Below are 13,770 nucleotides of genomic sequence, written 5' to 3' on the forward strand. Positions count from 1 at the left end.
TGGTCACCACCTGCAGAACCACTCCTTTATTGGGGGTGTCTTGCTAATTGCCTATAATTTCCACCTGTTGTCTATTCCATTTGCACAACAGCATGTGAAATGTATTGTCAATCAGTGTTGCTTCCTAAGTGGACAGTTTGATTTCACAGAAGTGCGATTGACTTGGAGTTACATTGTGTTGTTTAAGTGTTCCCTTTATTTTTTGAGCAGTGTATATACTGAGCTCTGCCTGCCCTTGACCTGTCGCAACATGAAAAGTGTTGCTTCCATGTTTCCCCCTCCATACCCTACATACATGTGTATATATGTATATATATACATATGTGTAAATATATATAAATATGTAGATATATACTGTGTGTATATATATATATATATATATATATATATATATATATACACAAGTATGTGGACACCACCTCAAATTAGTGGATTCTGTCACACCCTGATCTGTTTCACCTGTCTTTGTGCTTGTCTCCTCCCCCCTCCAGGTGTACTTATGCCTGTGTTCTCTGTTTGTCTGTTGCCAGTTTGTTTTGTTTCGTCAAGCCTACCAGCGGTTTCCCCGTGCTCCTGTCTTTCTCTAGTTCTTGTTTTCTAGCTTTCCCGGTTTTGACCATCTTGCCTGCCCTGAACCTGAGCCTTCCTGCCGTTCTGTACCTTTCGGACTCTGCTCTGGACTACTGACCTCTGCCTGCCCTTGACCTGTCGTTTGCCTGCCCCCTGTTTCTGTAATAAACTTCGAAACTGTCTGCATCTGGGTCTTCTCCTGAGCCTTGAAATATTATTTTAGCCACACCCGTTGCTGACAAGTGTCGAGCATACAGCCATGCAATCTCCATAGAGAAACATTGTCAGTACTGAAGAGCTCAGTGACTTTCAACGTGGCATCGTCATGGGATGCCTCATAGGATGTCAGTTTGTCATATTCCTGGCCTGCTAGAGTTCCCAGGTCAATTGTAAGTGAAGTGGAAACGTCTAGGAGCAACAACGGCTCAGCCTCAAAGTGGTAGGCCACACAAGCTCACAGAACAGATGCTGAAGCTCGTAGCACGTAAAAATTGTCAGTCCTCGGTTGCAACACTCATTAACCTCTACGGGCTAGGGGGCAGCATTGAGAATTTTGGAAAAAATATGTGCCCATTTTTAACTGCCTCCTACACCAACTCAGAAGCTAGAATATGCATATTATTGTTCAGGTTTGGATAGAAAACACCCTAAAGTTTCTAAAACTGTTTGAATGGTGTCTGTGAGTATAACAGAACTCCTATGGCAGGCAAAAACCTGAGAAGGTTTCATGCAGGAAGTACCCTGTCTGACAAGGTGTTGTTGTTATTGCTTCTGTTTATTGAAGAGTCAGGATCTTAGCTGTAACGTGACAATTCCTAGGGCTCCAATAGGCTCTCAGAACCCGGGAAAAACCTGAACGATGACGAGGCAGCCTCAGGCTGAAACACATCTCCTTTTCCAAGTGTCCCATCAGGGGACAATAGAATTAGGCGCGTGCGCGATTCGCCCCCGTGGAGTATCTTCATTCGGCTGTTTAGCTAATTGCAGATTCCCGGTCGGAATATTATCGCTTTTCTACGAGATAAATTGCATAAAAATTGATTTTAAACAGCGGTTGACATGCTTCGAAGTACGGTAATGGAATATTTATAAATTTTTTGTCACGTTCTGCGCCATGCGCACGACCGTGATTTAGCATTCTGATAGTGTCTAGAACGCACTAACAAAACGCCGCTGTTTGGATATAACGATGGATTATTTGGGACCAAACCTACATTTGTTATTGAAGTAGAAGTCCTGGGAGTGCATTCTGACGAAGAACAGGAAAGGTAAGACCATTTTTCTTATAGGAAATGTGATTTTGGTGAAGGCTAAACTTGCCGGGTGTCTAAATAGCTAGCCCGTGATGGCTGGGCTATGTACTTAGAATATTGCAAAATGTGCTTCATCCGAAAAGCTATTTTAAAATCGGACATATCGAGTGCATAGAGGAGTAATGTATCTATAATTCTTAAAATAATTGTTATGCTTTTTGTGAACGTTTATCGTGAGTAATTTAGCAAATTGTTAGTAAATTCCCCGGAAGTTTGCGGGGGGTATGCTTTTTCTGAACGTCACATGCTAATGTAAAAAGCTGGTTTTTGATATAAATATGAACTTGATTGAACAGACATGCATGTATTGTATAACATAATGTCCTAGGTGTGTCATCTGATGAAGATCATAAAAGGTTAGTGCTGCATTTAGCTGTGGTTTAGGTTTTTGTGACATTATATGCTAGCTTGAAAAATGGGTGTCTGATTATTTCTGGCTGGGTACTCTGCTGACATAATCTAATGTTTTGCTTTCGTTGTAAAGCCTTTTTGAAATCGGACAGTGTGGTTAGATTAACGAGAGTCTTGTCTTTAAATAGCTGTAAAATAGTCATATGTTTGAGAAATTGAAGTAATAGTATTTCAAACGTTTCAAAAATCGCGCCACTGGATTCAACTGGCTGTTACGTAGGTGGGACGAATTCATCCCGCCGGTCCCATAGAGGTTAACATCAGCAACATCAGCACAACAACTGTTAGCCGAGAGCTTCATGAAATGGGTTTCCATGGCTGAGCAGCCGCACACAAGCCTAAGGTCACCATGCGCAATAACAAGCATCGGCTGGAGTGATGTAAAGCTCACCGCCATTGGACTCTGGAGCAGCGGAAAAGCGTTCTCTGGAGTGATGAATCATGCTTCACCATCTGGAAGTCCGACGGACGAATCTGGGTTTGGCGGATGCCAGGAGAATGCTACCTGCCCCAATGTATCGTGCCAAGTGTAAAGTTTGGTGGAGGAGGAATAATGGTCTGTGGCTGTTTGTCATGGGTCGGGCTATTCCCCTTAGTTCTAGTCAATGGAAATCTTAACGCTACAGCATACAATGACATTCTAGATGATTCTGCACTTCCAACTTATGGCAACAGTTTGGGCAAGGTCCGTTCCTGCTTCAGCATGACAATGCCCCTGTGCACAAAGCGAGGTCCATAAAAAAATGGTTTGTTGAGATTGGTGTGGAACAACTTGACTGGCCTGCAGAGAGCCCTGACCTTTACTCCATCGAACACCTTTGGGATGAATTGGAATGCCGACTGCGAGCCAGGCCTAATCGCCCAACATCAGTCACCGACCTCACTAATGCTCTTGTGGCTGAATGGAAGCAAGTCCCCACAACAATGTTCCAACATCTAGTGTAAAGCCTTCCCAGAAGAGTGGAGGATGTTATAGCAGCAAATGGTGCACCAACTCCACATTAACGCCCATGATGTTGGAATGAGATGTTCGACGAGCAGGTGTCCACATACTTTGGTCATTTAGTGTATGTTGACTATGAGGTGACAACGATGTAGGCTTTGTGTAGCTGTTAGCAGTCATGATAGTATATATATATACTGAACAAAAGTACAAACGCAATATGAAAAGTGTTGGTTCCATGTTTCATGAGCTGAAATAAAAGATACCTGAAATGTTCCATATGCACAAAAAGCGTATTTCTCTAAAATGTTGTGCACAAATTTGTTTACATCCCTGTTAGAGAGCGTTTCTCCTTTATCAAGATAATCCATCCACCTGACAGGTGGGGCATATCAAGAAGCTGATTAAACAGCATTATCATTACACAGGTGCATCTGTGTTGGGGACAATAAAAGGCCACTTTGAAATGTTCAGTTTTGTCTCATAACAAAATGCCACAGATGTCTCAAGTTTTGAAGGAGCGTTGAAATTGTTGCTTGTTGCGTTTATATTTTCGTTCACTATAACAGAACCCCCCCCTCACAAAAATAATTCCATACATGAAGGGACCTCACGTGCGCAAGCCGTATGGTTAGTGAGAAAGTCCATATTGCAAATGTACGCTCCCTTACTAGACGTCCGACTACGTCCGATAAATCCGCGGACGGCGTCGGGCCGCTCACAGGGGCCGGATCTTCCAGGAAGTCATCGAACGGAGTCTCTCGGACCTTCCGTTTCCGTTTAATAAATTTTTCAATTTGCAGTCCCGGATTATTCCACGAGAGGGCGAACGGAATCATATTGCAACTGTAACATATATCACCAATCACGACGCGGCTTTTTCTCCTAAACGGTAAAGAATTCGGAGACGAAACTCAGTCAGTGTGGGTTTGGCATAATGGGCAGTTGGCCCTGAACAGGATGGAGTCGAGGCCTCGACGCTTTTCGAGTTAAGGCTATTTTTCTGGGATTGAAAGTCAAACAGGAAAATAGAGTGCTGATTTGACCGCTTCACATCAAACTACATGAGCATACGGTGTCAGGAGAAAAGGAACCATGCATTTACCAATGTTCATTTCAGAGAAATTGTACAATGACACATTGGTGATATTCAACAATAGGAGGGTTTTTTCCCCAAAAAGTTACATATCCAGTTGCAGCGTGTTCAGATGAATCCGTTAAGGCGGGTTTCGGAGCTCTGCGAGATTTCTGTGATTTTCTGTGATTTTCTGAAACAACACACACTTGTTCAACCCTCTGTAAATAAGTCAGTTCTTAACAGAAACACTTAAAACTCAATATTATATAAGAGCCTAATGTTCAGATTCCTGTGTCAACCAGAAATGCCTTAAAATAGTGTCATAGGGGCTGTTTTGAAGGGTTAAAAAGGTCAGATCTTTCCACAACTTCATATGTGTGACTAGGCAACCCTCATGAACTGTAAATCAGTCATTTATCCCATCAGATGTCAAAGAAAAGCTCTCTCACACACACACACAGCAAGGACGGAGTGACACAGTGCGGTGCTTAAAGACACAAAGAGCCTGCAATGGCATTACCATTATCTCTAGGCTGAGACGAGTTCAACGAGATGCCCCGCTTGACCGTAGCTCGTTCGGTCTGAGCGCAGCGACCGTGAGAAAACTAGGCCCAAAATGATGCCTGCACCAATATGTCAAGTGTTTTTGGGTGACAGTGAGAGAACCGTTAGGGTTAGAAGCACAATTCAACCGCAGGAGCGTTCCCGAGGTCGTCCCGATCTGTGCAAGCCTAACCTTGACCCTGTGGCATTAACCCTTCACAGTGAAAAGGTGTTTAGATCAAAAAGTGTGCAATGTCTTCTCTCCCCATAGGAATACATTGACTATTCTGCTAAATTCAACCGGAGTCTATGTGGGTTATGAATGCCTTATGAACCTGTCTTATATAACAATCCATCAGGCTACTGTGAGGTCTACCTGTGTCGATTCTAAGGTTCCTGGAGCAACCGGAAGTTGTTAACCTGTTAGGGTATAGGGGGCAGTATTGAGAATTTTTTGAAAAAATATGTGCCCATTTTTAACTGCCTCCTACACCTACCCAGTAACTACAATATGCATATACTTATTATATATGGATAGAAAACACCCTAAAGTTTCAAAAACTGTTTGAATGGTGTCTGTGAGTATAACAGAACTCATTTGGCAGGCAAAACCCTGAGACAGATTCTGACAGGAAGTGGATACCTGATGTGTTGAATTGACTTTGAGCCTATGCCATTGAAAAACAAAGGGAAGGAGGAATATTCTGGCACTTCCTATTGCTTCCACAAGATGTCCCCAGCCTTTACAAAGTGTTTTGAGTGTTCTACAGTGAGATCTGACCGAATAAGAGCCATGGAACGTGATGGTCCATTAGACCCCTGGCGCGCGATTTGATGGTGGGTACTCTAATTCCGAAACGTTTTAAAAGAAAACCCAATGGTCCGCCTTGAATTTTATTCATGTTCTGGTTAAAAAAGGCCCTAATGATTTATGCGATACAACGTTTGACATGTTTGAACGAACGGAAATATATTTTTTCCGTTCTTGAAGTGAAGTGAAGTCCGGCTGGCTTAGATCATGCGCTACAACACGGAGGTTTTTCGACATAAATGATGAGCTTTTTTGAACAAAACTACATTCGTTATGGACCTGGGACTCTTTGGAAGTGACATCTGATGAAGAGAATCAAAGGTAATGTATTATTTATATAGTATTTTCGATTTTAGATTCCTCCAACATGGCGGTTAGTCTGTATCGCGATGCGTATTTTTCTGGCGCAGTGCTCAGATTATTGCAAAGTGTGATTTCCCAGTAATGTTAATTTTAAATCTGACAAGTCCATTGCGTTCAAGAGATGTAAATCTATAATTCTTTGAATGACAATATAATATTTTACCAATGTTTTCTAATATTAATTAATTATTTTGTTGTCATGACTTGACTGCCGGTATTGGAGGGAAACGATTTCCTGAACATCAACGCCATAGTAAAACACTGTTTTTAGATATAAATATGAACTTGATAGAACTAAAAATGCATGCATTGTCTAACATTATGTCCTAGGAGTGTCATCTGATGGAGATTGTAAAAGGTTAGTGCATAATTTTAGCTGATTGTATGGTTTTGGTGAAGCCTGTCTTTGAATCGACAATGCATTGCACACCACTATTGTCAATGTACTCTCCTAACATAACCTAACTTTATGCTTTCCCCGTAAAACCTTTTTGAAATCGGTAAACGTGGTTAGATTAAGAAGATGTTTATCTTTCAAAGGCTGTAAGTTAGTTGTATGTTTGAGAAATTTGAATTTGTACATTTATTTGGTTTCAAATTTGCCGCTCTTGAAATGCACCTGCTGTTGATAGGGTGCGCCACGGGGGGCACGCTAACGTCCCAGGTAGCCTCAAGAAGTTAAAATCACCCTAGAGCTATCGTCATATAACCTGCACATAGTGAAAATCACGCAACTCAACCATGTGTCATTCAGTCAATTCTTAAGGTAGAGGCTTCATATTCAGGATTCTGTTTATGTCTACCCCAAAGACAACGTGTGTTGAGTAAGAGCTTCCTGTGACAACCGGAAGTGGTTAAAACAGCCAAGAGCTATTGTCATATAACCTGCACATAGTGAAAATCACGCAACTCAACCCTGTGTCATTCAGTCAATTCTTAAGGTAGAGACTTCATATTCAGGATTCTGTATATGCCTACCCCAAAGACAACGTGTGCCTATTCTTTTTGCAAAAAAACTAAAACACACAATCACAATTTGGCCATAGGGACATGGTGTGGGGCTTAGAGGCTTATACCACCTTCAATAGTTACTTTCGTTCAAATGATTCAAGAACCGTCAGACCTAGAGCTCCGAAATTTTAGAAACCTGTTCTAGAGCTCAAGTTGATAGTGCACGGTGATTTATGTGGCTCTAGATGGTTCTCAGACCGAGAAACCGCCTCGTGCATTTGCAATATGTTCAATTCATTTTGAATATCACGGACATGGCGACATGTAGAAATGTCCCAGAGTCGCAAGACTAGGTGCATTGAAACCGCCTCGGCCCATAGAGACGGACCCCAATGTTTCTGTCCGATAGCTCATTCAGGGACCCGTAGTAACGCCCTGAAAAAGTGGATTTTCAGCACCAATTAAGGCCATTGCTCGGGCACCGAATGACCTATCGAGCCGAAACTTGGGATTCCGGGTCGCCTCACATAGGCCTACACATATTGTCAGAGCTGGACCCGCAGCTATAACGTAACTATGTGTTTTATGTTTTTTATGGTTAAAATTGAAAGCACTGTGAATTATGGGCCTTCTCTGACATATGTGATAGTTGGCTTCTATACGAGTTGGAAAAAGTGGATTTGGTGTCAGATGGTTTCAGTTTGGTGTCAGAATGACATCTAATTGACTGATGGACGCTGACTGCTGGGTGACGAGCAATGGAGAGGAACCACAGTCACTGCCCGGCCATCCCGAGTTCATCGGGCCAGTCAATTATGCAGTATTTTTGAGCATGCCTAAATTGGTGATGCCCATTGAATCATATTGCAAACGTAACGTGCAATATTGCAAATGTAACGCGCATTTGCAATATGATTCAACAGCAAAAAATATCACCAAAGTTGACATGATGAAATCAACACAACGAGCGATGGAGAGGAACCACAGTCACTGCACGGCCATCCCGAGATCATCGGGCCAGTCAATTATGCATTCTGAGCATGTCAAATTCGTTAAAAATGTTAAAAGCAACAGAGTCCCACTTCTCCCTCATCATACATGACAAGTAGACCGTCTGCGTTGATTAATTGCTTAACATAGGGCTATATATCATTTGGGCAGTATAAATGCCATTTGGACCATGGTTCACTGACTTTTGGGTTTGGAAACTGACTTCCTATGATCGTACATGGCAAACGGACAAACATCCTGATTTGGCACATTCAATACTTTCATACATGTATAATTGACAACAAAAGAATTGGACATTTCATTTGCACATTTCTAATGGCATTTGGCAAAAAAAGAAAAAAAGATGTCACTTTTGACTTCCTATGAAATCATATTCCAAATGAACAAAACATATGCCTTATGCACAAGCAAAAACAACCCAAAAAATTATGTCAATAAAATATGTCAAAAGTATGTCCATACAGCTCTTATACATGTGTAATTGACATAACAATTGAAAAATTTCGAAAAACGGTCCAGAAACCACTTTTTAAGGGGTTGAAAATTTTTCTAAAAATACGTCCTTTTTTCAAAATTTGACTCTTGGGACTTGAATTGTGTTACATTTGCAATATGAAAATTCACTGCGGAGAGCTCTAGCCATCTATTGGATATTTGCTGTGATTTGGCACATTCAACACTTTCATAATTGACAAAAAAAAGCATTGGACATGTCATTTTGCAAAAAAATGAAAAGAAAAATGTCACTTTTTTCCTATGAAATCATATTCAAAATGCACAAAACAACCCAAAAACAACCCAAAAAACGACGTCAATAAAAAACGTCAAAAGCATGTTCATACAACTCTTATAAATGTGTAATTGACTTAACAATCAAAAAAAATTCGAAAAACGGTCCAGAAACCACTTTTTAAGGGGTTGAAAAGTTTTCAAAAAATGTCATTTTTTCAAAATTTGACTCTTGGGTCTTCAATTGTGTTACATTTGCAATATAAAGATTCACTGCGGAGAGCTCTAGCCATCTATTGGATATTTGCTGTGATTTGGAACATGCAATACTTTCACAATTGACAAATAAAAGCATTGGACATGTCATTTTGCAAAAAAAAAGAAAAAAATATCACTTTTTCCAATGAAATCATATTCAAAATGCACAAAACATATGCCTTGTGCACAAGCAAAAACAAACCAAAAAACGACGTCAATAAAAAACGTCAAAAGCATGTTCATACAGCTCTTATACATGTGTAATTGACATAACAATCGAAAAAAATTCGAAAAACGGTCCAGAAACCACTTTTCTAAGAGGTGATACGTTTTCAAAAAAAAATTCATTTTATCAAAATCTGACCCTTGGGTGTAGACTTGGGTATCATTTGCTGTATGAAAATCCACGGTGGAGCGCGCTCGCCATCTAAAGGAACTTTGGGGTGTTACAATTGGCAATTGCCATCGGAAAATTGCCATATGATTGGCCCGGAGATGGGCCGCTTTCGGTGGTATTTACAATCGTGTGTATGATTCGTGCTATGCCAATATGTTCCCATGTTATTTTGTCCAAATCAGGGGGGTTTTCCCTTACATATTAGTAGCACATTGTTGAGGTCAGAAGTGCAATTTACAGATACTCCACATGTGTAGTATCTCTTTAAAGTAATACTGTATGTCTTTGGTAGGTTTTTATTTACATTTTACATTTTAGTCATTTAGCAGACACACTTATCCAGAGCAACTTACAGTAGTGAGGTTTTTTTTTGTACTGGCCCCCCGTGGGAATCGAACCCACAACCCTGGCGTTACACACCATGCTGGCGTTGCAAACACCATGCTCTACCAACTGCTCTTAGAGTGAATCACCTCTCAGGGGGAGTTAAACCCTTAATTTGACTTGTCATGAAAACAACAGAGCAGTAACTACACAGACAAAAGAAGAACCATGGAAAAGGTTTGAACACAATCAACCCAAGCCTTTTCAAAGCCATACACACTGAAATGTCCCGAAGCAAAGATGGAAAAATGAACTGTACCTGTAAGAGATCTTTCTGTCTCTCCATTTCTGTCCCGTCAGGGCGTAGCGTTTATTCCGCCTCCGTCGGCTGATGTGGGGGTGATCAGGAACGCCACATCGAGGTTTCCTCATCCACCTTTAGAGAATGGGACACAACCCCAAATACATAATTACAGATGGAACCACACCTAGAGTATAACGTGCCTTCGGAAAGTTTTCAGGCCCCTTGACCTTTTCCACATTTTGTTAAGGTACAGCCTTATTCTAAACTGATTAAATATTTGTTTTCCCTCAGCAACCTACACACAATACCCAATAATGACAAAACAAAAACAGGTTTTTAAAAATGTTGGCAAATGTATCAAAAATAAAAAACAGAAATACCTTATTTACATAAGTATTCAGACCCTTTGCTATGAGACTCGAAATTGAGCTCCGGTGCATCCTATTTCCATTGATCACCCTTGAGATGTTTCTGCAACTTGATTGGAGTCCACCTGTGGTAAATTCAATTGTTTGGACATGATTTGGAAAGGCACACACCTGTCTATATAAGGTCCCACAGTTGACAGTGCATGTCAGAGCAAAAACCAACTGAAGAGATCGAAGGAATTGTCCGTAGAGCACCGAGACAGGATTGTGTCGAGGCACAGACCTGGGGAAGGGTCACAAAAAATGTCTGCAGCATTGAAGTTCCCCCAAGAACACAGTGGCCTCCATCATTCTTAACCTGTCTGGGCTAGGGGGCAGTATTTTCACGGCCGGATGAAAAACATACCCAATTTAAACAGGTTACTACTCTGGCCCAGAAACTAGAATATGCGTATTATTAGATTTGGATAGAAAACACTCTGACGTTTCTAAAACTGTTTGAATGGTGTCTGTGAGTATAACAGAACTCATATGGCAGGCAAAAACCTGAGAAAAAGTCAACCAGGAAGTGGAGGATCTGAGATCTTCTTTCTAGTCCCTTTCGAAACTACAGTATTCGTGGGGTTACGTTGCACTTCCTAAGGCTTCCATTGGCTGTCTAAAGCCTTCAGAAAGTGGTTTGAGCATTCTCCTGTCACTGGGCAGATAATAGGAGCTCAGTTTCTGAGTGGACTGCCTGGCAACAAAGGGATTGGATATGCGAAGTCACGCAACCACGCTGTTCATTCTTTTTCTCCTTGAATGAATACGCTATTGTCCGGTTGGAATATTATCGCAATTTTACATTAAAAATACCATAAAGATTGATTTTAAACAGTGTTTGACATGCTTCTAAGTACGGTAATGGAACATTTTGACTTTTCGTCTCTGGTACCGCGCTCGCGCGTTATGCCTTTGGATAGTGCTCTGAACGCACGAACAAAACGGAGGTATTTGGACATAAATATGGATTATTTGGAACAAAAACAACATTTCCTGTGGAAGTAGCAGTCCTGGGAGTGCATTCTGATGAAGATCAGCAAAGGTAAGAGAATATTTCTAATACTAATTCTGAGTTTAGGTTGCCCCGAACTTGGCGGGTGTCTGTGTAGCTCGCCGTGATGGCTGAGCTATATACTCAGAATATTGAAAAATGTGCTTTCTCCGTAAAGCTATTTTAAAATCTGACACAGCGTTTGCATCCAGGAGTAGTCTATCTATAATTCTTTAAATAATTGTTATATATTTTGTCAACGTTTATGATGAGTATTTTTGTAAATTGATGTGCACATTCACCGGTCGTTTTGGTGGGAATACATTTTCTGAACATCACGCGCCAATGTAAAATGCTGTTTTTGGATATAAATATGAACTTTATCGAACAAATTTTTATTATTATTATTGTGTAACATAATGTCCTAGGAGTGTCATCTGATGAGCTGTGTTTTGATTAGCTGTGTTTTGGGTTTTATTGACACATGTCCTTGCTTGGAAAATGGCTGTGTGATTATTTTTGTCTATGTACTCTCCTAACATAATCTAATGTTTTGCTTTCGCTGTAAAGCCTTTTTGAAATCGGACAATGTGGTTACATCAAGGAGAAGTGTATCTTTAAAATGGTGTAAAATAGTTGTATGTTTGAGAAAGTTGAATTATGACATTTTGTTGTTTTGCTGCCCTGTTTTTTCACTGGCTGTGTCCCACGTAGCCCATAGAAGTTAAATGGAAGAAGTTTGGAACCACCAAGACTTTTCCTAGAGCTGGCCGCCAGGCCAAACTGAGCAATCGGGGTGAAGGATCTTGGTCAGGGAGGTCACCAAGAACCCGATGGTCCCTCTGACAGAGCTCTAGGTGCCTCTGTGGAGATGGGAGAACCTTCCAGAAGGACAACTATCTCTGCAGCACTCCACTAATCAGGCCTTTATGGTAGAGTAGCCAGACGGAAGCCACTCCTCAGTAAAAGGATCATGACAGCCTGCTTTGAAATTAGCCAAAAGGCACCTAAAGGACTCTCAGACCATGAGAAACAAGATTCTCTGGCCTGATGAAACCAAGATTGAACTCTTTGGCCTAAATGCCAAGCATCACATCTGGAGGAAATCTGGCACCATCCCTATGGTGAAGCGTGGTGGTGGCTGCATCATGCTGTGGGGATGTTTTTCAGCGGCAGGGACTGGTAGGTTAGTCAGGATCGAGGCAATGATGAACAGTGCAAAGTACAGAGAGATCCTTGATGAAATCCTGCTCCAGAGTACTCAGGACCTTAGACTGGAGTGAAGGTTCATCTTCCAACAGGACAACGACCCTAAGCACACAGCCAAGACAATGCAGGAGTGGCTTTGGGACAAGTCTCTGAATGTCCTTGAGTGGCCCAGCCAGAGCCCGGACTTGAACCCAATCTAACATCTCTGAAGAGACACTCCCCATCCAACCTGACAGAGCTTGAGAGGATTTACAGAGAAGAATGGGAGGAACTCCCCAAATACAGGTATGTGTCATACCCAAGAAGACTCGAGGCTGTAATCGCTGCCAAAGGTGCTTCAATAAAGTACTGAGTAAAGGGTCTGAATACTCTTGTAAATGTTATTACGTTTTTTATTTTTAAGACATTCGCCAAAATCTAACAACCTGTTTTTTCTTTGTCATTATGAGGTATTGTGTGTAGATTCATGAGGAAAAAATAAAATTGTGTACATTTTAGAATAAGGCTGTAACGTAACAAAATAACCTTTAATTTAACTAGGCAAGTCAGAACAAATTCTTATTTACAATTACGGCATACCCCAGCCAAACCCTAACCCGGACAACGCTGGGCCAATTGTGCGCCGCCCTATGGGACTCCTAATCACGGCCGGTTATGATACCGCCTGGAATCGAACCAGGGTCTGTGGTGACCCCTCTAGCGCTGAGGTGCTGTGCCTTGGACCACTACACCACTCGGGAGCCCCCTGAATACACTGTAGGTAACACGTTATTTAAAGCCTGCAGATGTAATGATTTATAAGTTGTTATAAGCATTTATGAGCATTGTAACATCTTAAAATAATGTTATGTGTCTCTATGTATCAATATTTCAACTGACTCAAAATGGCTGGTATTTAATCAGGATCATTATGAGATGATTATAAGACATAAGGGGGTCATACTAACTGGATGACTCGCACTAAACTGCAGTGTTGGAGCTAGGAAGTCGGGGAGGTACTCAGATCCAGACTCATTACAGAAGAGTCCCGTGTGGCTCAGTTGGTAGAGCATGGTGTTTGCAACGCCAGGGTTGTGGGTTTGATTCCCACGGGGGACCAGTACGGAATAAAAAGAATGTATGAAATGTATGCATTCACTACTGTAAGTCGCTCT

At 41.4% G+C, this 13,770-nt stretch overlaps 1 protein-coding gene across 2 annotated transcripts in view; it reads right to left on the minus strand.

Moving 5' to 3' along the window:
- Positions 1 to 13,770, minus strand: part of mmp24 (matrix metallopeptidase 24) — a 105,590-nt gene that overhangs the window by 59,480 nt on the left and 32,340 nt on the right. For both annotated transcript variants that reach the window (XM_029776498.1, XM_029776497.1), the window contains exon 3: positions 10,022 to 10,138. In XM_029776498.1, coding sequence (XP_029632358.1) covers positions 10,022 to 10,138 — 117 coding nt within the window. The remainder of the gene's footprint in view (positions 1 to 10,021; positions 10,139 to 13,770) is intronic.

This window comes from Salmo trutta, chromosome 14 (genome assembly GCF_901001165.1).
Source record: "Salmo trutta chromosome 14, fSalTru1.1, whole genome shotgun sequence".
NCBI lineage: Eukaryota > Metazoa > Chordata > Actinopteri > Salmoniformes > Salmonidae > Salmo > Salmo trutta.